This window comes from Lissotriton helveticus, chromosome 3_1, assembly GCF_964261635.1.
Source record: "Lissotriton helveticus chromosome 3_1, aLisHel1.1, whole genome shotgun sequence".
In the NCBI taxonomy this organism is placed as follows: Eukaryota; Metazoa; Chordata; class Amphibia; order Caudata; family Salamandridae; genus Lissotriton; species Lissotriton helveticus.
Window position 1 is genome coordinate 1,265,191,525 of NC_136061.1, and position 25,360 is coordinate 1,265,216,884.

Below are 25,360 nucleotides of genomic sequence, written 5' to 3' on the forward strand. Positions count from 1 at the left end.
AGAATGGACCAAGGAATATAATCTCAGACCCTGTAAACAAGTATGTAATCTAAAAATCCATGTTTGTTCTTTTACAAGCAGCCTGCTTTCGGCATTTTCAAACCCAAGAACCGCCTTTGGTTCCACCCATTTAATATCATGAGGACTATGGTTTTGATCTAGAAAGTGGGCAGACATGATTGTAGTGATTTGTTGGCATCGGATATTGCTCCTATGCTCATTAATATGAATCTTGACTGGTCTGGTAGTCATACCAGTATATTTAGTAATTAAGTAAACACAGTTCTTGGTATTACAAAAAGTATGTTTATGAATTCGCCACTTCTTGTTGAGACCAAGGTCGATCTGCTTCACCTGCTTCATAAGATTACAAACATTACAGTATCCACACGGATGGTAAAGAAGACCCCAACATTTGGTAATGCTATTGTCAGGCGATGATACTCTTGCCCTTGTGTTGACCAATGGATCCTTAAGGTTCCACGCCCATTTGAACGCCAAAAGGGTTTCTCAATTGTAAATGTTCCGAATTCAAGATACTCTGTTATCTGTTGATGATCTTCTTGATGTCGTTGGAGAGTGGGGTGAATGTTGTCACACATGTAAGTAGGGTTCGTTTTTAGTCATTGGTTCCAGTAAGGACGCTCTGTAATTATTATTCCTGGTCCCAGAAAAAGAATGCCTGAAGTGTCAAAGACAGGGATCCACTATCCTAGGTAGTTGCTTCATGGATATCATATCTTTTGGAAGAGCCCCCTTCAGCTCATTTCTGAAGTCTGCCCTTTTCTTATGAGGTAGTCTTAATCTTCCCGACAATGAGGCCAGTACAAACCCCAAGAAGGGATTCTGTTATGCGATAAAGTTCCAAATAATCTCTGTTGATGACAAATCACAGCCCTTGAAGGAGATTCACCCACACCTTCATTTGACTTGTGAACTTTTTCAGGCCCTGGTCCATCAGGAGAATGTTTTGTAGGTACTCTACGAGCCATAATCCACTGGATCTCAGAGACTGCCCTGCTGGGTTCAATATCTTGGAGAAGCACCATGGGGCCAAGGAAGATGCACACACTCAAAAGTCTGACCTGCCATTGTAATTGAAGGAAACATCAATGTGGTCCAAAGATCACTGTAAGATATGCACCCTTCAACATCTAATCTGACCATCCAGTCGCCTTGGAGAAATACATCTCTGAGAAGGAGGATCCCATCTATTTTTAAAGAGACAACTCGCCAACCATTTGTTGACAAAAAAAAGCATTACCGGTCTGGGATTTGGGGCCACTTAAAAGAGCAAGACAGCCAACAGCCAAAAATGGTGCAAGCTTGTTCTTGCAAGCCATTTTAAGTCCAGTGTTCCCGCAAGTCATTTTGGAATCCGGGGCAGCAAGACCTGAAACAGCATGGCAGACTGCCTTTAGTGCCCTCTAGGAACCTAGACACACCACTGCACCACCCCACTCAACACCCTTGCGGGTTCTAGTGCTCTTTACAAAACACATAACATAACACCAATGCACTACTGCAAGACTGCACTGGACAGCCTGAGAGCTTGGTGGACCTACTCCGCTGCTGGTGCATGCTGGCCAGACCTAAAGGGAAGCAAAAAAAGGAAGATTTTGTGTCCACAGCAATTTCCTGGTCGCCTTACGGTCAGAAGTAAGGCCACTCTGGCACCATTGTGGCAGAAGGGGCTCTTTGTGGAAGCACCACACTGGGACCCTTGGCACACTTTGAGCTTGACCTTCACTGTAAAGCCTTCACCCACATGCACCATTAGCAAAGTGCCAAACATTTACAGCAAAACTGTATACCAATACAATCACAAGTCCAAATTAAAAGCCCAGGTGAAAACACTTTACCGTCTCCTGAGTCGTCAAGAAAAAAGTGCTCTTTCTCCTGGGTGCGTATGTCTTTAGATTGGATAGCTCTGATTTGTTGTTGTTATTGTTGCTTTTTGGGGGGGTGCTCATGAGAAATGTAGTGTCAGAAAAGTTTCTGAATGTTCTCATGGGTTGAGTCTGATTTAGAAATCGAGTTAATTCTGTAACATTGCTTAATTACATAGTTTGCACATACCTACCACTCACTAACAGCAATTGGGCATAGGATGGAATTTAAGTTGCCACCTGTTCTAAAAAAAGACTAAATAGTTAGATCAGTCTAATTGCTATCTTTCTTTATTCATATCAGACAGAGGAGGAAGGAAGCGATTTGATGAATTCCCACCCGAGCTCATGTGCTATTATCCGATGCTTCGTTGAGAAAACATTGTTAGATTAAGCTATGTACTCGGTTTGAGTAACTTGGGTTAACTAGATCTAGGGTGGGCCAATGTATGTAAATGATTAGGTTTCCAAACTGTAGGTCTCCTGTACTGTATGCTCTGTGCTTACCTGGCTTCCAGGTTTCTAGGCAGATATTAGTTTTCACATGTTCTAACAAATTCTACCAAGTTCCTACAAAGAAAAATCAATGTTTAGTTTGCACTAGTTTACTTATCTTCTTCGATTATTCCGCAACTTGTTATGTAATTTATTTCTCTTTTTTACTGTATGTTTTTGCGTGTTATTGTTTTTATGATCTTTTATGTTTGGAATACATTACTTAACGATGATGAACTCGGTTGCTTCTCTCAGGAGCTCATGAAATATATGAAGTTATGTGGTGTAGTGTGCTCTGTCCAAACAAAAGTAACAAAAACATTACAACTAATGTTTTGGACTACCATGCAGGAAAAGCCACAGATCGCAAACTTAATAGCAGTCCAGATCAACAAGGAATCTCTTTAAGCCTATTTTGAACTTATACTACTCATTAACTTTACATCAGGTGAAGGAGGGGCTGTTATTCCTGTCCTTTCAAATGAATTACAACCAATCCTGAAAAAGTGAAATTTGGGTTTCTTTAATTTTTATCATTTTCTAGTGGTCTGTAAGCTTGCACCTGTGCTTTTTCAAAGGCTTCATGTTTATTGCTGCTGTAATCAAGTCATGTTTAGGTGTGTATGCAGTCTACCCAGAGCTCCTGGCTATCAGGGCATGTAGTTCAGGCTGAGCATATATTTAATTTCTGCATTTCATTAGTTTATACTAAATGAGTCTGGTCTTTGTACAGTCTATGGAAATGCTCTGTACTTGGCTGATGCCTTTAATAAATGTTCGCTCTTTGCAGTTTGTATCTACTTGAACAAGAATGGCAACACTGGGCCACATTTGGACAAGAAGAGGCTACAGCATTTGCCAGATCATTTTGGTCCAGCCCGCGCCTCCGTTGTCCTACAGCAGGCGGTGCAAGCCTGCATCGATTGTGCATATCATCAGAAAACAGTATTTTCCTTTCTCAAACAAGGGCATGGTGGAGAGGTGATTTCAGGTAAGGCACAGGTTGTGTTGTTAAATTTCCAAACATGAAATGCATTAACTCGACGTGATGTTTCACTTTTTTACAGTGACATAACCACAGGGAGGCTAGTTATATCAACAGAATGAATAATCCAGGTAGTTAAAGAATGAGTAGGGTCAGCATAGAGGTGACACCTAATTGCTGCAAGATTAATGAAGGCAGGCTAACCGCATGTTGCCTGGTCTCTAGCAAAACCTTCTCTGTATTTTTTTTAACAAATTTAAACATAAATTGTACTCTTATATATTAAATCATACTTCTGAGGTCTTGTTTCTGTACAAACGCAAAAACAACAATTGATGGACAGAATGCAGCACAATGTCATACATTCACCCCAGTACAGAGATCTGGGCCTAAATCCATTGTTTTATTTGCTCCCCATGCCATTCCAGTTTGAACCCAGCCATATACAAATCAGTCTTGACCCTGCGCCCAATGGGAACAGTCCAGGTTGAACTGCCAGACCAGGTCCTCCCTGGACTGGAAACAAGAATCCTAGGACCGGTTTCGGAGTTTCACCCCTCATCAGCCAGGATAGCTTGACTCCAGTGGCATTGAAAGCACGGGACCCGCATCTGGGCTTACCCGTCCCACTCTGGCTGACCAATGAAAAAACAACAATTGATGGTCAGAATGCAGCACAATGTCATACATTCACCCCAGTACAGAGATCTGGGCCTAAATCCATCGTTTTTTGCGCCCCATGCCATTCCAGTTTGAATTGTGTGTCATTTGCTTCCTCGCCTAAGTGCGTCGAGTATGCCCGGACATGTCACTGGAATCAAGCTATCCTGGGTGATGAGGGGTGAAACCCCAAATCCGGTCCTAGGATGCTTGTGTCCGGTCCAGGGAGGACCTGGCTTGGCAGTTTGGGCTGGACTGTTCCCATGAGGCACAGGGTCAAGACTGATTTGCATATGGCTAGGTCTAAACTGGGGTGGCATGGTGAGCAAAAGAATGATGGTCTCTTGACTGGGGGTGAATGATTTTATTTGTTCTGCATTCCGTCCATCAATTGTGTGTCTTTTGTTTCTGCACAGGGTTCTGTTTTAAAAACTGCTATCCTATTTAGATGATTTGTATCTTGGTCCAGGGTTATATCATTTAAACCACAAAATAATTCAGAAACATGCTGACTAGCAAACTTACAGCTAGGATGTTTGTTTTAAAGAACATAGGGTTGTTCTTCCTAGGTTGTAGCTGGTGTGTGTTTCATGGCCCATGTCCCAGTGTTCCAGGAAACTGTCTATTAAGGCAAATGAGGTGCTGAAAGTGATGTGTTTCATTGCTGGATCTACTTTAATGGATTTAAACGTATTACCTGTTTATCTTCACATTTCTGCTGTTTATGAAGAGAACGCGGTGGGCGTGAACATTTTGTATGATCCACATAAAGTGTGGTTTGTGTTCCTCTTGAACCGGGGACGAGGACCTGTTTTTAATTTTGAGGAAGAGGTTGGAGAGGTGTTGCAAGATACATGAGTTTGGTAAATCTTAAATGAGCAGATATTTAAAAACCTCAAGTGTCAACAGATTGGAAGATTGTTTGTTTTTGTGCAGCCGAAGAGTTCTTATGGCCAGTCATATAGCATGTTGAAACTTTTTATCCTGTTCTGCCAAAATTGTCTAGTTGAGTAAATTCCATGTCTAGAAAGAAAAGTTGGTTGTGTATTGCCAATGTCATTTGACATCTGTGAGTGTCCATAAATTTCTTGCAAGAATGTGTATCCATCTACTTTTTGTTTTACCTCCGTTTACAGAAACAGCATGCCTTAAATTGACTGTTTATTGATCAAACTTCTCAGTTTTCTCAATTTTTGATAGGTTTTTTCAAAGTGAATTTGATGCATGCTGTACAGACCTGAAATCATGGTGTCAATGTAAAATGCACCTAACTGAGAGCTGAATATTTCATCTTGTACATGAGTCCTGCTGGAGGTTCTCAAGTCTCATTGCTAGATTTTCTTACCCAGATGCAGATATTTTGGGGTTTTGAGAATTCACATGTGACTTGGCCACTTATTTTCACCACTGCTGAGAGGTCAGATTTGGAAAACAAATGATCTCACCAAGTCGTACTGTGTTTGATTGATGCCCCTTTCCTTGTGATCAGATTATATAATCCACAGCATTACATTTTAGAAAAACAACACACTAGAATGTAGAACCCACCAACAGGATTCTTAGTCTTTCCAGTATTGGGTCTTAGTCTGCCAAGCTATCCCTATTTCCTTTCATCCAACATAGTATCTACGTTACATAATCAATAGTGCACCGTTCCATAAAAACTATTTAATTTGAATCATAGCCACTTTACTTGGTCCTTCTTCAGTTGCCACTAGTTACTAGTTGGGCTTAAGAGACACTTCTGTAAAGGCGCTTTATTTCTTATTTAATTATGATTTTCACATTTCACAGAAATGTCTTGAGGAAGGGGATCCTACTCACTGCTTAGGTGTACAAATCATATGTCAGTGTGGTAATGATCTACTAAACAATAGAGAGCTATGCAATTTTACCTGGACTAGTTGGTTGAAAATAATTATTTTGTATCACCTATTGTTGCCCATGTTTTTGCTTCTTAATAGCTCGTGCTATGATTGACCATATAAATTACCCCACTTACGTATCCTTTTGATTTTGCGCCACTTAGAGCATTACTGTTAAAAGAACAGAACTACAGGAAAGCTATTCACCCTTTCCCTTTGCAGGAATCAGTATTCATGATAAGCCTACTGCAGCCTCACCATGTGAATCTTTCCCCCGTCCAGCGGGGTCATTATAAAAATCCTGAGGTGCCGTTCTTATGGCATAGGAGTGCACATGTTATGTTCCCAAGCGGCTCCTCTCAAGTTGCTATGGGTATGATGCAGGCACAGCACTTAAGTGAGGAGAAGATGGCAGTGATCATGACTAGATCGGCAGCAGTCCAGATCACCTTTTTTTTAAATGTTGTCTGCTGGATTAGCTCAACAATTAAATCTGAGGTCTGGGGCAGTGGAAACCGGCTGTATGAGGAGGAGAATGGAGTGTAATTAAATTTGCGTCCATCAACCTCCACATTCCCAGAGCTATGGCATAAGGACTGGGAGAGCAGACAGAGGAGGTGATGAGAGAGACTTGCAGGGGATGGATCAGCTTCTTGGAAGTGATGTCAGCTGCCACACATTCCCTGATGCACAGGGTATTGAGCGTACGCTTCCCCACAAGGCAACCATCATGCAGACGTAAAATTACAATTATGTTTAAATTACAGTTGGCAAAAACATTTACAGTCTCTCCTAAAAAGGCCAGACACAGATTAACAGTGCAGAAATTCTACCTTAAGGGTTTGTTAGTAGGGGTAATCAATTTATAAACCCTTGCATATTTCGGTAATCTGTGAGAGTCCAACAAACAAATGTGGTGTCTAAATTTTGTGTATACATGTTTTAACATAACATAGTGTGATAATAATCAACTCTTAAATGCCTGTTAACATAAGCTTTTCACAGTAAATAAATAAGGTATTTTCCTTTGTCGTAACTTATCATAATAACCAACTCGGACCTGACATGCGTTTCAAAGTGGTTCAATCACACCTGTAACCTTTATCATGAGCCTTTCACCATTACCAATTCATGGCTACTCTTTTGAGCAAAAGCTTTACCACATGGTTGCCATGTGGTATAAGGTTCTAAAATTACAAATGTGTGCAAAATTATGTTTGGGAAAACAATGCACAACCCACATAAGAATGCCTAGGAAGGATTATTACAGTTCATATCTTCAGCCCTGAGGGTTTTATTATTGGAGGTAAGCAGTGCAAATTAAACCCATCTGTGATGGAGTGCGGGTTGAAACAGAAACCAGCTTCGCCCAGTCAGACGTTTTACCTTCAGAATTAGTCTCTGAAATGGAAGTAAAAAATCTTCAAAGTTCGTTTTTGGACTTTGTTAAATATTTATTACAAGCCCAATTCATTGGTGAAATAGGATTTGTAATAAATATTGTGGAAGAGGTACTTTTTTTTTAAAGTTACCTTTCCCTGCCTAAAGGCTCTAGAAGCCCATCAGCATAAGCACCAACTGTCACCCAGGAGCTGAATAGGCCCTTTGGTGAGGTATGGACTTTCCCATGGAGCTCAACCAAAGGCCTTGGGTGTGGGGAGGCGTTCTGTTTCTCTGGCAGTAGGGTGTGAAGGGCCACCCCTGGTAATTATTACCCCATTATTTGGGGAGTGGCAAGAGGCTTCTCCCATCCACATGCTTTGAACTTTGTATCTGCTTCCTAGCCAAAGTTAGCAACGTTAAATGTAATACTGTATTCCAATTATTTCCTATGCGACACTAAAAATAGCTTTTAGGGACTTTTCACTGTAAAAGCATGTTGAACACTAAACGTTTACAGGTCCTACTTTTAACTACCATACACCCAGCCTTATGGGCAGTAAGGGCTACTTAGAGATGACTTCATATTTAAAAGGAAGATTTAGGCCTGTCAAAAGCGGTTCTTTTGCTGGTTCAAATTTGTAGTTTGAACCTACACTGCCAGGCTACAGGTGGTAGGCCTGCAGTCATATTTACCATGTAGTGGGTCACACCATTGGTTTGACATTTAACTTACAGACCCTAGGTGTACTGTTGTGCCATACACTCTGAACCTATAGGTGAGTTAAATATTCAGGGGTATGCCAATTTGATCATGCTGGAAGGTGTAGAGCAGGCACTTTACCTCTGGTTAGCAGGGGGTAAAGTGCACAGAGTTCTAAAGCCAGCAAAAACAGTCAAGGCAAACATCTGGGGTGGAACCACGCCAAAGATAGTCATTTCCAACAAGACCTATGGCCTCTAATACAAATATTTTCAAAGAGTGAATCAGCCATATCGCCTTGACTATTGGTTAGTCGCCAAAACACCAACTAAGGCCCACTGTATTGAGTCGCTCTTTACCAGTGGAAGCACACACCTTCTGCCCAATTAAAAGCTGGTAGAGAAGAACGTCCACATGTGGATGGAGCCTGTTGCCTCTCTCCCAGTACTACTTCCTAAAGCTCTTTTTGTAGTTATCCATTTAGGTCTGGCGTCAGTTTGTAACAACTTTGATAGAACAAATAATTTTGATGAAACATGCGAAAGCCTCCTTCCCTTTTCTCATTTTGCAGATTTTGCTAACAGTGACCTAGTGTTTCATTAGGTTTCAAGCCTTAAGGATATGACTCTCAGTAAAATAGCATTTATATACATATTTTTCAGTTAATGCTCTTATTTGCTACCAATTATTGTTATTGGCCAAAAGAGTGGTTAGAAATGTAAACAATGAAACAAGTGTTCAATTGACAATGTGCACATTGCTGTTGAACAGTAAATTAGGTTTTAAATTAAGGATGGTGTTTCCGTGCAGATGTGGTTTATAGTTTATTGGAGGGATTACGAATTTATGAGGGTTATGCTGGTGTTTCATTGTTTTGTGTTTAAAAAGAGTAGGTTTATCTGAAGCATTTTATGACCAATAACATTTCATTATGAGCTTTCCTTTGATGATAATAGTTTTGTGTAGAAGATACAAACGTAAAGAGTTCATCGACAGTGCTACTACGTCTCAAGTGATGAGCATTCAAAAGCAAGTATTGTATGCTGCCAATAATGGGAAGTTGTGGGCTATTACCTACATCTTTCGTTTGCTCTATCGAGTTATAACTTTCATTTCTTGACCTCCATGATTTAGTCTGATCTGACGTGTTTAATTTTTCCTCTGAATCCCAGTTGGGTTACTTTCTTAACATGATGTGAAAGATTTGAAAATCTGATGTTTTAACTGAAATGCAAAAGGTGTTGTAGCAACTGTTTGGATACATATGCTGTGGCAACTGTTGAATAATCTGCAAGCTCCCGCATGGCCATGGTAATAAGTATGCAAAGTGGCACCAGAATCCTAGGAGATTTTTGTGATTGAGGCCTACAGAGCAATGCAAGGTGAGGCTGAAGGCTGGGAAATCAAGTGCAGCTCCATTATCAGTTTGAAAGGGCTGGTGTTGCTCATAGGTTAGCGACCCGGGAGACTGTGCTGCACCTCAAAATGATGGATCGTGGAGGAATCCGCGCCTGAGGAGAACAGTCCAAAATGAAAGCTGAGGGTAAACGGCCTGATCTGATGGAAGAGGAGTGCACTTTGTGCTAGGTAACAAAGCAAACTAGTGATGCCTTAGGACCACACAGGACCATGTGGGTTGTGGAGACGTGCTAGAATAGCAGACCCAGAGGGTGAAAGAGTCAACAAGAGAACAAGCTGCCTGCCCTGCGCTCCTGAGTGCCCTTGGGATAGAGGGTTCGATAGGTGGACAGAAAAACGACTTGGGGTGAGTATGATGACCTAGCAAATAGTTTAAAATGACTGCAGCTGGTCCACTCACGAAGAGTGCCATCCAGGGGGAGAACCCACTGCAAATTGAATGGACTGAGACCTGAGTGGGATACGGTGACACCATCATTTCTGACAAACAGCGATTACCAAGCAGTCACTCAGCAAAAGAGTTGGGACCCAGCCCTTTCTAACACAGAGGCAAGCCATTCTGAGAGACTTCATTGGTCTAAATCATGTAAAGTCTGGACAGGAAAGTGGGTCCCCTACGTACAGTAAAGACATAGGAAATGCTTCTTCTGCCAGACTTATAAGACACAGCACTCATTGCTACAGACGCCCTTCTGCTGAACCTTGACTGTTGGATATACTTGAATGCTGGAGCCCCTAGAAAAACTTTGCTTCACTAACTAACCTACCTAAATCACTGCTATTGGCCCCAGTTCATCTTGGGATTACTGGGAAATTGTACTTTCTCTACAACAGCATAACGGGTGAAGGGGTTTGAAGCACTAAAATATTAAAATCTTGATCTAGCAAGGTGTGCGAAAGAAGGCAGCTGGATGGATGAACTCCCTTTAGCCCCAACCTAAGCGATCGTGAATGAGACTTCCAGGGACCAGAAAGGTTCCATTGTGTGCTCAGGTTTTGCCATCATCACAGGTTTCCTACTGCAAGTCTTTAAGAAGTTTAGAGATAACATTATCTCAGCTAAGACTGATTTGCAATAAGACCAGAGGGATGTTAGGAAGAAGGTATCTAATCTTGCTGACAGGCTGCATACTTCAGAGGAGAGCATGGATGAGCATGAGCAGGGTAAAGATTACGAGCAACTCTAGGCATCTCTGCTGCAGCTGAATAGAACTGAATTTATCCTCCTAGGAAAATATAATAATCTTAAAAATTGATCAAGGATAAACAACATAAATTTGTGTGAAGTTCTTGTTAGATGTGTACCACCTGAGGCCTGATTACCAAAGAGAAAATATTGTTAGCAATAGGATGGCTTAAACACGATAATGCCCAATGCAAGAAGGTTTCATGCTTGCCTCACAGCTGATGCCCTTCTAACAGAGTTACATAATGCATTTAGAGAATGACTGTGTATAACTACTTCTATGGAAGAAGTACAATATTGGTGGTCCTATACCCAAGTAATGAGCCTATTTGATGTTCATCCTATAGATCTGTATCCCTACTTTACTTTGATATCAAGATTTTTACTAAATATTGGCCAGCAGACTAAATGGGTGATGTTATTCCCAAAGACCTACACCTAATTGATGTAGGTCGGGCTTTCTTTAGATACTGTAAAAGCATTCAATCAAGTGGGGTGGGATTTACTAGCAGATACCCTGGAGAACCGTGGATCTGGAGCATAATTTATAAGATGGGGCATAGCTAGTTACCAAAGACCAAAATCGATGGTGGAGTGAATGTACAACTAGCTGAAAGAATAAGCAAAGAGGGCTGCACCCAACTAGGGTGTCTCCCTCCCTCTACATTTTGCTCTCTCCATTAAACCCCAGGTAAAGAAGATTAGGAAACACCTTAAGGGATTGTATTGGGGTATAATGTCTTCAAGCTCACAAGATTTGCAAATGATATTTGGAGGCAGGTATTGGCATTAAAACAGTCCCTCAAAGCACTGATATCAGAACTAGAGACATTTCAAATTATAGCATGCATTCAAATCAGTCTGCCCAAGTCCTAGTTCTAGGAGCTGATACTATAGGGCATATTATGTGGGGCTGTCAGAAGCTGATTGGCTATTGGTCGGGAGTATTGGAGGTCTTACAGATTTAACTGGGAAGAAGCTTGCAGTATACCCAGAGGTGATTCTCCTGGGATTCCCATCAGAGAAAGTCCATCCCTGTAACTCACTGGAAGGGTGGCGAGAACTACAGTTCTCTCTTCTGTTAGCGAGTAAGTAAACTTTAGAAGGAACTCGATGCCTCACAGAACTAGCTAAATGAGTTTGATGATGAATTGCACCTATTTCGAAAAACATTCAGTGATTAATCGAAACTGTCACATTTAAAAAATATATCCTGTATAGGTCTTTGACCATTATTGAATGGCATGAAAAGGAAAATGGAGAATGCACAGGGCCTCAGATTCAGGTGCAATTATGTACCACTGAGAAAACAGTTGAGAATTTACTTAATACTCTAGTGATGTTCTAGGGCGACATGGTGGTGCACAAGAAAACACCATAATATAAATATGAAACATTACATAAGTGGAGTATGATTATATCGAATTCACCTGTGATACCTAATTTAATAGTGTTTTTCCCTAGTGATTTTCTCACAGCACTTTTAGTTAGTCACTGTTATATGTGCTACATAGTTTCCAAATTCTTATGGGAAAGGTCTGGTGAGCTTAATTACAGGTTAAAATCAATCCTTCCTTTTGTTTCCCTTGCAGCTACCTTTGACCGGGAACAGCACACACTCACCCTTCCAGCGGTTAACAGCATAAGCTACGTCCTGCGATTCCTAGAGAAGCTCTGCCACAATCTGCGAAGTGATAACCTATTTGGGAACCAACCTTTTCTACAGAGCCACCTGCATCAATCCTTTGAGTACGAGCATGACAGGTACCTACCAGGTAGGAGCTGGGTCCACTAGGTTTGGTATACAAGTTCAGAATGCTTGTTGCTCTTGTGGAAAATGACATTTTGAGTTGGTGATCACTGCTGCTGCCTTGCTGAACTGCTATACACCCAGAGTCCAAGCCATAAGCTGTTAATATTTACCACCTTTTTAAGGTGCTGTTGGGGCGGAAAAATCCTCTGCTTAGTAATGGATGTGGACCTCTGCCTTGAGTGCCCAACTGTACTGATATCTGGATCTCTGATGCTGATTTTTGCTGTCATAGGCAAACACGGAGCATGCATGCGTGTATGTCATGACATAGGCCTGTCTCACAGACTTCGGTCTTGTTGGACCGGGAGTGGCGCCCAAAGCGCTACCATCATTGTGGTGGTAGCAGTGCATGCATGTAGTGGGTTTATCTTTAGCTCCGAGGAGTACAGTACATGAGAGATGTAGTGCTAGGCTTTCCATGCATGGTGAGTGCATGTACTAGGTTTATGTTTACTTGCGAGGAGTACAACTCATGAATGGTATATTGTTGTGCAGCACATGCTTGCTGAATGTGTGTGCTGGCTGCATGTGTGCCTGCAAGTGGCAACACAGAAAGACTACAGTACTGAGCAGTGCGCGCAGAGTGAATGTGGGTTCTAAATGTTCGAGGCATGTGGGCTGCTGAATTCATATCTGTGCATAGATCGCCGCCTAGTGTAGGGTCCGGATGATTGCACATTGTTGTCCTGGAAGAGTCTTCGAAGTATCACGAGATAGGTGGCTCCTCCCCTGGACTACAGTGCGCATGGGCATCCTCTCCATCCTCAGATTGTTTTTCCGCCATTGGGTTCGGATGTATATTTGTTAACTCAAGTTCGGAATCAATAGAAAACTTTATATTTGGCCAAAAGGCCTATAGGTATCGTAGGTATCGTCGGTATTGTCTTTGCGATCGGTGCCGAGTACTCGTTCCAGCTCCATTTCCAGCCGGACGTCGTGAACAAGCCGCGTGGCTATTCAGCTCCAAAGGCCCGGTCGACGCCAAAGGCCTTATCAACGAACGAAAATGGAACGGAGCCCATTCAAGAGATGTCCCGTTTGCAACTCCAAGTATCCTCACATCAACGTCCACCCGGTGTGCAACAAGTGCCTGTCTCCGGATCACGATGAAGCCAGCTGTATGGCTTGCTCTCGGTTCCGGTCCAAGAAAACAGTAGACTTTCCATTCACAAGCGAAAGATCGTCCCAGAACAGCCAATGGAGTCATATAAAATTCCATTAAAGAAAAAAAGGGATTCAGCAACATCACCTCTTCTTTCTGAACCTCTGCAAACATATGGACAAGACTTTGCTCCTTCTTCACCCACACATTCAGATGTGGATGTAGGGGATGCTTACGATGAGGAATACAGTTATCCTGTCGACACTGATCCAGAAGACAACACTGACCAGTGGACAGACGCTGTTGACCCAGGGGAGCCACAAAGTGCCCCTGACAGCAATGTCTACGCTGTTAAACCATCACCTACAGAAGACACGGCTGCGTTCAACGCACTTATTGAGAGGGCAGCAAAAAATCATGATGTCCAACTCCATGCTGACCCTATTGAAGTGGACTTTTTATTTGACACCTTCTCAGCCTCAGAAAAAACTGTCAAAACGCTACCCATGCTAAAAGGTGTCCTGAAACACGCTGGAGACATCTTTAAGGAGACCACAAGGGCCAGAGTGGTAAACCCCAGGATTGAAAAGAAATACAAACCAGCACCTGGGGACCCTACCTATATCAAGGGACAGTTGCCATTGGACTCGCTAGTTGTTTCCAATGCTCGTAAAAGAGCGAACTCGCAAACCACGGGTGATGCTCCTCCCTCTGACAAGGAATCAAAAGTGCTAGAAACCTCAGGGAAAAGGGTGGCAGCTCAAGCGGCCAATGTCTGGCGAATCTCCAACACACAGGCACTCTTAGCCAGATACGACAGGGATCATTATGATACACTTGAAACCCTGTTACAACACTTGCCAGGTGAGTACAAGGAGGCGGCAGAAATGCTAGTTCAGGAAGGAAAACTTATTTCAAACGCATCTATTAAGTGTGCACTAGACGCAGCAGACACTACAGCCAGGGCGATTAATACAAGCGTTATGTTACGTAGACACGCCTGGCTGAGAATCTCCGGCTTCAAGCCTGAGATACAAACCACCATACTCAACCAGCCAGTTAACCCTGATTACTTGTTTGGCCCAGAAGTGGACACCACCTTGGAAAAAATAAAAAAGGACACAGAGACTGCAAAGTCTATGGGGGCTCTACAGTCCCAGCAGTTCAGGGGTGGTTCTTTTCGTCGCTCCAGCAATAGAGGAGCTTCCAGAGGCCAGATGTCCCAGCAGACACAATATAGTAAAGGAGGCACGCAAACCACCTACACCAAGAACAATAGGGGTGGCTATCGTGGAAACAGCACCAAGGGCAGGGGTCGTGGAAACAACAAATCCCGATCCTCCGCCACCAACAAACAGTGAGGTCATGTCACTGCCCCCCGACCATATAACACAGGTCGGGGGGAGACTACAACAGTTCCTGCCAGTCTGGAAAACCATCACCACAGACAGGTGGGTGAGGCAGCTTATCCAGTACGGTTATTGTCTGGAGTTAACATCCACTCCACCCAACATACCCCCAAGACATCGTCCTATGTCCGCAGAGCATATACAGTTATTACAGCAAGAGGTAGTAAGCATGCTGCAAAAAGGAGCCATAGAGCTCGTGCCTGTGGAACAAAAAGGTACAAGGGTGTACTCGCTGTACTTCTTAATCCCAAAAAAGGACGGCTCCCTCAGACCCATACTGGACCTCAGGCCCCTAAACCAGTATATCCTGTCAGAACATTTTCACATGCTCACGTTACAGCAGGTTCTACCGTTACTCAGTCAGGGAGATTTCCTCGCAACACTAGATCTAAAGGATGCATATTTCCATATACCAGTACACCCGTCACACAGAAAATATCTCAGATTTACCATTCAGGATCAACATTATCAGTTCGAAGTACTCCCTTTCGGAGTAACAACGGCACCCAGGGTGTTTACCAAGTGCCTAGCGACAGTGGCTGCACACCTACGGAGACAAAATATCCACGTCTACCCTTATCTGGACGACTGGCTTATCCAAGCAAAGTCGGCCCAGCAATGTGCCACCCACATGTCCCACACCATTCACCTACTTCACAATCTGGGGTTTTCACTGAATTATCCAAAGTCCCACCTTCAGCCCGCCCATGTACGGCAGTACTTGGGCGCAACAATAGACACTCTGGCAGCCAAAGCACAGCCAAATTCAGTGAGGATCAACAGCATTCAATTGCTGATACAGAAATTCAGACCACAACACTCGCTTCCAGTACAAGTGTTCATGCAGTTGATAGGCATGCTGGCCTCCTGCATTTTCATAGTCCCGCACGCGAGACTACACATGCGTCCGCTTCAGGAGTGCTTAGCACGGCAGTGGAACCAGGCTCATGGACAATTGAAAGACCTAGTGTTGGTGACCGGTCGCGCATACAGCTCTCTGCATTGGTGGAACCCACAAAACCTTTGCAAGGGCCGACCGTTCCAAGAGCCTGTACCACAGATAATACTGACAACGGACGCATCTCTCCTGGGATGGGGAGCTCACGTACTCCACTACACAGTGCAGGGACTATGGACAATACAGCAGAAAAAGATGCACATCAACCTTCTGGAACTGATGGCAATCTTCATGGCAATGAAAGCATTCAAAGTTCATTTGTGCAACAAAGTAGTGTTGATCCGGACGGACAACATGACTGCCAAGTACTACATACAGAAGCAAGGAGGTACACACTCCCCACAGTTGTCTCATCTAGCTCAGAGCATGTGGAAGTGGGCCATTCAGAGAAACATCTTCCTCATGGCAGAACACCTCCCAGGCAACGACAATCAGATGGCGGACCTGCTCAGCAGGCACAGCCACCAAATACACGAGTGGGAGATACATCCATCAGTACTCCACCCGTACTTCCAGCAGTGGGGTCATCCAGAGATAGACCTATTCGCCACCAGGGAAAACGCAAAATGCCAAAGCTTTGCCGCCAGGTTCCCACACCCACAGTCGCAGGGAAATGCGATATGGATGAACTGGTCAGGCATATTTGCGTACGCTTTTCCCCCAGCGCCGCTAATACCGCTAGTGGCACGCAAACTAAGGCAACACTCGATGATTCTCATCCTGGTTGCGCCAACCATGGTACACCACGTTTCTAGAACTCTCCGTGGTACCGCATCAGAGGCTGCGACTCACACCCAGACTCTTGACGCAGAACCATGGCGACATTCAGCATCCAGATCCGCAACAGCTCAACCTGGCGATCTGGCTCCTGAGGTCTTAGAATTTGGCTACCTCAACCTGCCTCCCGACTGTATGGATATCATAAAGGAGGCAAGGAGGCCCACAACTAGAGCATGTTATGCGGCCAAATGGAAGCGTTTCGTCATTTATTGTGCTAATAATGACATTACTCCGCTAGATGCATCTACTCACAACATCATCTGTTATCTATTACATCTATACAAATGCAATCTGGCCTACGCTTCCATACGTATACATTTATCCGCAATAGCAGCTTATCTCCAAAACAGGAGGCATCTCTCACTTTTCAGAGTGCCTGCCATCAAAGCCTTTCTGGAAGGACTCAAACGAGTTATTCCTCCCAGACACCCACCGTCACCTGTATGGAACCTAAATGTGGTCCTTACCAGCCTGATAGGTCCCCCTTTTGAGCCTCTCCACTCATGCGAGATACAATTCTTAACGTGGAAAGTGGCTTTCCTAATAGCAATCACATCGCTACGACAAGTTAGTGAACTTCAAGCACTAACTATCCAAGAGCCATTCCTACAGGTTCACTCCAACAGGGTGGTGCTACTCACTAACCCTAAGTTTCTGCCTAAGGTGGTTTCACAGTTCCATATGAATCAAACTATAGAACTACCAGTGTTCTTCCAGAATCCAGATTCAGTGGCAGAAAGAATGCTCCACACACTAGATGTCAAAAGAGCTCTCATGTACTACATAGATAGAACAAAAGATTTCAGGAAAACAAAACAACTGTTTGTTACCTTTTCACCACAACACAAAGGCAACCCCATTTCAAAAGCAGGTATAGCCAGATGGATCGTTAAGTGCATACAGATTTGCTATCAAAAGGCTAAGCGCACATTAACAATTCCCCCAAGAACCCACTCAACACGAAAGTTAGGGGCATCCATGGCTTTCCTGGGAAACATTCCCTTAGAGGAAATCTGTAAAGCAGCCACATGGTCTACCATACACACATTTACCAAACACTACTGCGTAGATGTGCATTCCAAACAGCAAGCAGCTGTAGGACAGGCTGTTCTAAAAACACTTTTTCAGACTGCTGCAGCTGGCACAGGCAGCCGCCGCTAATGGAGGGACTGCTATGTATTCTATGCACAGATATGAATTCAGCAGCCCACATGCCTCGAACCGAATATGCTACTTACCAGTATGCATCTGTTCTTGGCATGTAGGGCTGCTGACATTCATATCGCCCGCCCTCCTCCCCGGCGCCTGTAGAGGCTGCAGCACTCGGAATTACTCTTAGCATGGTCATCACTTACTGTACTACACTCCATCTCTGCCACAATGGCAAAAAACAATCTGAGGATGGAGAGGATGCCCATGCGCACTGTAGTCCAGGGGAGGAGCCACCTATCTCGTGATACTTCGAAGACTCTTCCAGGACAACAATGTGCAATCATCCGGACCCAACACTAGGTGGCGATCTATGCACAGATATGAATGTCAGCAGCCCTACATGCCAACAACAGATGCATACTGGTAAGTAGCATATTCGTTATGTGTGCCTGTGGTAGCACGATACATGGAGGTAGCACTGCTGGATAATTTGTGTGCTATGTAAATATACTGAGTGCAAGTGTGCCTGTAATGGTACAGTACATGGAGGACCCTGGGTTCCATTTTTGGAGGCCCTGGCCTGCCTGGTGAAAGCATGCGGCGGTAGAGGACTCTCCCCAGACAGATCTGTGCATTTCTACATTCCTGTGAGCTGAGTGGCATACTCTGGAGGAGGTAGAGCAAGGCTCCCCCTGTATGCTTCAAGGGTGCTCTTTTATTTAGTGAGAGATCAGAAGGAAGGGGCCTGTACACATCTCCAGAAGGAGATGGGACTGATAAGGGAATCATAAAGAGTGGGGCTGGGAGCTCGAGATTAACCTTTTGATGCACATATCACTGTGGCTTGCATCCAGGGGTGTACTCCAGCCACTCCTACGGCCTGTGCTGTGGGACTATCAGCTTTGGAGTCTTTCCTGCTGTAACAGATTGCTTTTCAAGAGGAAGAGGGAGAAAAGTATGTACTTCAAAATATGCAGAACGCTAACATAAAACTTTAAAGACTCAGACTCTAAATCACATTTGGTGTCTGGAAATGAACTATAAAAAGGGGAGGTTGAGACCCCAAAAATTGTCATCGGCCAAGGAGAGGAAGATCTGCAAGACTTTGTTATAAACTCAATAAATACTGGATACTAGTAAAGCTTTGGTTGAGTTTATTGAAAAGATAGATATCTACACAGCTTATCATCTGCCTGCCATCTCCTCTGTCACAGTTAACTCCCCAGCATTGAAACCATAACATTCCAGATGCAATGACATCACAATCCCATTAACATCAGCACTTCATGAAATATCTAATAGAATTAACTAGCACACATTGAGCATCTAACACAATATAATACAGTGTACCTAGAATATAAACATACCTCCTTTTCTAAACAATAAAATAAAACACAACTTAAATTTCTGACAACATAAAACAAACCATAAAATAAAACAGTTAAGGGAAAGTGTTAATCATGAAATCTACGAAGAATAGCAGTAACTCTTGAACTTTTCCTTTTCTGTATAAAAGAGGTTGATAGGTCAGTGTTATTACTGTCATTACTGTCCAGTCTCTTAGAATCATTGTTGATGGGACAAAAAGTAGAGCAAGATCTAGCTTTAACAATCTTTGACACATTCCACCAATTACCCCCTTCTACTTGAACAGAATTGTTACCAACTTTGACAACCTTGACAGGATCGCCAAACTTTCCCTTTCCTTTCTTGATATGCACAGGATTTTTGATCCTTACAAAATCACCAACACACAATGGCACCACTTTGACATTTCTCTTTCTGTCAAACCAATCTTTTTCTTTTCTCTGCATGACATTGACATTAGATTTGACACTTTCCATAACAGTTTCAACATTAACCAAAGAGTCAAACCATTTGTTCATTCATCCTGGGCAAAACTGGTGTTTGCTTTCCTTCCTCTTAAAACTTCAAAAGGACAGAACTTAGTGGTTGAATGAGGTGTGGTTCTGTAGAACCACAACATACTTTCTAGTGAAGCCAACACATCATGCTTTCCCTTGACAGCCCATTTGATACACTCACCTACAGCTCTGTTCATTCTCTCTACCAGACCATTTGCCTGTGGATAGTATAGAGAGCTCTTGAGGTGTTTAATACCACTAGATTTAAGAAAGCATTGAAATTCTGGCTCACAAATTGACTTCCATTGTCTGAAACAAGAAATTGGGGAAATCCTTCCCTCAAAAACACCTCCTTCAAAAATTTTATGACACTAGCAGAACTAGCTTCTCTAACAACTTTGACCTCAGGCCACTTGGAAGTATAATCTACCAAAACAATGATAAATCTCATGCTCAGGGGTAGAATTTCATATGGACCCATTATATCGACACCTACTTTAATCCATGGCCCAGCCGGGCAACACTCAATGGGAGATAAAGGTGGTGTATTAACTTTAAGCGTTTTTTCAGAAGAACAACACAACAGACAATTCTCAACAGCAGTCTTGACCTCACTGTCCATGCTTGGCCACCAAAAATGTTCACGGACACGTCGTATAGTGAGAGAAATACCTAGATGTCCATCATGAGATTCCCTGACTATGACAGACCTAAGAGAATGTGGAGGAATCAACTTGTCACACCTCATTAGCAAACCATCTTCTATAGAAATCTCAGACTCCACCTTCCAATAAGGCTGGAGCTCACAGGAAAGAGCTTTTTTATTCGGCCAACCATTCTTCACAAACATGCAAACATCTTGAAGTACTTTGTCCTCCGAAAAAGCCAATCTCCAATCATCTTCTGACCCAACAGCCAAAATGTGAATATCAACGGATGCCACAAAACAGTCTTCATCATCCTCATCACACAATTCTTGGAAACCTGTGCCCTCACTAAGATCAGAAAATTGAGGAAAGCGTGAAAGAAAGTCAGCTCTGACATTCTTCCCACCAGCAATATGTGTAATGTCAAACTGATACTGTAGCAACTTGCTAACCATCCAGGTGATTCTTGGTGTACAACATTTGCTGGGACCAGAAGACAATATTGAAACAAGGTGCTTATGGTCTGTGACTAGGTTGAAATGTCTTCCCCAAACATATGTACGATATTTGTCAATAGCCCACAGACAAGCTAACAATTCTTTTTCAATTACAGAGTATTGTACTTCTGCACCCCTAAGAACTCTAGATGCAAAAGCAACCGTGTATTCTTGATCACCTGACTTTTGCGTAAGAATAGCACCTAAACCGTTTTTACTTGCATCTACCGTAATAAAACACGGTAATTCTGGATCAAAAGGTGTAAGCGCATCACTTTCTTTCAGAGCATTTTTTACTTCCATAAAAGCACGATCACAATCTGAAGACCAAATAAACTTTGTGGAACTTTTGAGGAGATTGCTGATAGGTCTAACCATAGATGCATAATTGTGGACAAATCTAGAATAGTATTCCAATTTAACTCCTGTTTTGTAATTGGGTACACGGGCATTCATTATGGCATCAATAAGACCTTGCCTGGGCTTCATTCCTTCTTTGGACAAAAGATGACCTAGATACTCAATTTCATTGCATGAAAACTTGCATATCTCATTTTTTAATACCACACCATTTTTTTCAAAGATTTCTAGAACTTTTCTGATTGTGTCGTCGTGGATCTCATTATTTTTGGCATAGATAAGAATGTCATCCTGAAACACAAGGACCCCCTCCACACCCCTCAACATATTCTGCATAACCCTCTGGAACACTGACGCCGCAGAGGCTAAACCGAAAGGCATCCTTTTGTAACGAAAGGTTCCAAGAGGAGACACAAAAGCTGTCAAGGAGCATGACTCAGGATGAAGTTTTATTTGATGGTAGGCGCTAGCCAAATCTAATTTAGAATTTTTTATAGCACCTTTGATTCATGAAAATAAGTCCGTTATTTTAGGAAACGGGTGTGAGTCAACCCAGATCTCCTTGTTGAGAGATCTGAGATCCACACACACACTCTCAGCTTCCCATCCCGTTTGCGTGCAACTACTAAGGGTGATAACCAGAGAGAAGAATCCGTAGGTTCAATGATTCCCTTTTCACATAGAGAGGAAAGTTCTTTATTAAGATCCTCTCTGACACTAAACGGGACACTCCTGAGTTTGTTTGATTGGAGTTGCGCCTTTCTTAACAATTATTTTGTGCTTGAACCCTGAGATTTTACTTAATTCATTACTGAAAACAGTAGGAAACTCATTGATCCACCTGGTGTTTGCTTCTTCACATGTGACTAACATAACCTGTTCTTTTGTGCCAGGTTTCAATTGCATGCCAAATAACCCCTGATGAAACCAACCTAAAATGTTGAGACCTTTGGCAGCTACATAGACTTTACCTCTAATTTCCTTCCCTTGAATACAAGGAAGTCCTCAATAAAACCCAGTAAATCGATTTTCCGTCCTTCATAAGAGACCGGTGATCGATCAGGAGGAAAAAGTTCTCTCCCCACGTTTCATAGAAAAGTTTTTGCGTTATCATGGTGATCCTAGCTCCGGAGTCCACTAACAAATAGATTTTTTTATCACCAACTATAATTTCGACAATAGGATCAACACATGTTGAAGGATCTCCAGTGAGTGGAATAGAAGACCCATTGGAGTCAACCCGGTCTTGAACCACAGAAACAATTTCTTCTTTAGAATCATTGTCATCAGATTGTAAAACACAGGCTACAGATTTTTTTTTTAATTTCTTTTTTAAACAGACAGCAGCGAAGTGACCCGTTTTTTTGCAATAGTTACATGTAGCATTCAATGCTGGACATTTGGATCCCTTCGCGTGAGAAGAACTACCACAACGTAAGCAAACATTACTAGGTATCGAATTATCAGATTTCTTTTTTGAGGAGTAAGTGTTCCCTTTCTTTACAAATTAACTTTTTGACCTTCTTTCTGGACCTACATAATTGATAATATCAGCTGGTTTATCTTCCAGCTCCTTGGGGGATATGTTTGATGTTTCAATGCTTTTTGCTACCTTGATGGTTTCATCAAGTGGAGGATTATCCATAGTTAATAGCTTCTGTCTGATATGTTTATCTTGACAATTTCCTACAAACTGATCACGAATCAGCTGTTCAGTGACATTTTCAAAAAGACATACGGAAGCAAGCTTCCTGAGAACAGAGACATAATCATCTACGTCTTCGCTCTCAGATTGCTTCCTCTTGAAAAATTTGTGCCTCAATACAATCAAATTAGGTTGTTTATCGAAACGTGTTTTAAGTTTTGCCACAGTGCATTGATATTGATCTAAAAAATCAGCATTATCAGATAGATCAGGTAAATGCTTAAAAATTGATCTCCCTTCAAATCCCAATGAGTGTAACAACAGACATTTCTTTCTTTCTGGACGAAATCTTAAAGCACCAATGGCACCTAAATATGGCTCAAAGGCATCAAACCAGATGTCCCACTTCACCGAAGGCTCTCCCGGAGTCTCAAGGAAAGAAGGAGGAGCATTAATAGATTGTCAAGATGGCATTGCCTTTGAAATATAACACTATGCACACACCAACAAATAAATGTAGAGTATGAAAACAACCAAACAAAAAATAAAATCGTATATAATTCGTGTGTCAACACTAATTTGTAATTCGCAGCAGAATTGTTTGTCAAAAAAATAGTGTGCGAATCACTGTAGAGTATATTGAAAAAAATTGTTTGTCGAAAAATAGTGTGCGAATCACTGTAGAGTTTATATTGTAATTCGCCAATAAATTGTTTGTTGAAAATTAGTGTGCGAATCACTGTAGAGTTTATATTGTAATTCGCCAATAAATTGTTTGTTGAAAAAGAGTGTGCAAATCACTGTAGTTTACTGACATCAAATCAAATGTGCGAATCACAGAAATTCGCTTTTAGACAAAATGTCCATGAGGAGAACAGTATTGCACAGAGAGATTTACTTGACAAATGAGAAATCTTAGTTGAAGAATTTAAGTCACAGTCCTTTGTGAGGTCAATACAATGTGTTCCAAAATAACCAATGAAGAGGTAAAGGTTCTTCACAATCTCTGCCTTCCTTCTTTATGATGTAATAGAGCAACCATGAAAAATATCAAGAATGTAAAAGCAAGAATCTCTGAAGAATCTCATCCATTATGACATCATGGTTGGCAGGAAGAAAACAAAGTTCTAGTACGAAAAGTGGCTGGCAGCGTTGAGTTCTTGGCGTTGTTAAAACGTGTGGTTGGCAATGCCTTGGTTGGCTAAACAAGTGTATCGTCTGCGCATGCGCGAGAGAGAATGTTAGAGTCTCGCGGTAAGACGCATTGCGGGGAATAAAAAAAAACGTGTTATGCTTGGTGCACGAGAGAAGCAGCGCGCGTCGGTTGAAACAGTCAGGTAGGAGAGATTTCAAAACATAACACTTAAAAAGTAAAGTCTGAGCAAATGTACTTAAAGTATTAGCACAATACCAGGCAGTCGAAGTACTTTTAAAGTTTGAAAAAGACCACGCTGTGCTTGACGAAAAAAAAACTCAACAGCCGTGGTAAAAGCCGAAATCCCAAATTGTTTACTTTTCTTATGAGAAGAAAGTCACTTGTCCACATCGCTTGCGCTATCCAACAACACATGCCATTTAAAAAAAAAATAATAATAATTCTCATGAGAAGCGGCCAAACAGTCTCTCAAGGGAAGAGGCAGATAAAGTACATGCGTGAAGAAAAGAACAAAGTATTAAAAATAAACTTATCTTGTCGAGTACTTAGCTTGTTGAATGCAGCAGATGGTGGATGGAGAAATATCCACTAGATGATAGAAATGTCCACTAGATGGTGGTTTTGATTGCCATAAGTCCCATGAGAAATCGATGTTTGAAAATTATTTGTAGCAGATGATATCAATCTTGAATATCTTGAATATGAATAAACGTGGGTTCTGCTGTGTAAAGTCCTCGTCGCCAAAATCTTGTTATAAACTCAATAAATACTGGATACTAGTAAAGCTTTGGTTGAGTTTATTGAAGATATAGATATCTACACAGCTTATCATCTGCCTGCCATCTCCTCTGTCACAGTTAACTCCCCGGCATTGAAACCATAATATTCCAGATGCAATGACATCATAATCCCATTAACATCAGCACTTCATGAAATATCTAATAGAATTAACTAGCACACATTGAGCATCTAACACAATATAATACAGTGTACCTAGAATATAACAGACTTCTGCCTGTGACTAGGACTTGGGGCTAAGGCCTACTATTCTCTTTGCTGTGTTAGGGGACATTGCCCAGCAAAACCAAGACTACCTACTCTGGAACCTGGAGCACCAGCACCTGCCTGCATGCAAAGACTAGTGTGCCGTATGAGGAAACGGAGAGAGTTGGCGGGAGCGAGATCTAGTTTGGGAGCCTTGTCAAATAAACTCCCGGTGCGAGGAGATGGCTGCTGCACCAATGGGGATGCTGCACATGTGCAGACTTCAGTCAGTGACCCTTGCTTGCCAAGAGAGGGCCTCTGTGCAGATACCCATGTAAAGATTGCCATGTGGTAAAGGCGGAATCCTGTGTGGCACTGTTGTGACGACCCCATGGGTCAAGAGGGGGCCC

General features: G+C 42.4%; 1 protein-coding gene across 4 annotated transcripts in view; it reads left to right on the forward strand.

Moving 5' to 3' along the window:
• Positions 1-25,360, forward strand: part of SCMH1 (Scm polycomb group protein homolog 1) — a 407,761-nt gene that overhangs the window by 343,863 nt on the left and 38,538 nt on the right. For 3 of the 4 annotated variants that reach the window (XR_013608787.1, XM_078681906.1, XM_078681907.1), the window contains exons 11-12: positions 3,175-3,375; positions 12,175-12,357. Coding sequence is in view for 2 of the 4 variants with exons in the window: in XM_078681906.1 (XP_078538032.1) it covers positions 3,175-3,375; positions 12,175-12,357 (384 nt within the window). In the remaining 2 variants the exon portion in view is untranslated. The remainder of the gene's footprint in view (positions 1-3,174; positions 3,376-12,174; positions 12,358-25,360) is intronic. The other variant, XR_013608788.1, reaches the window with a different exon arrangement.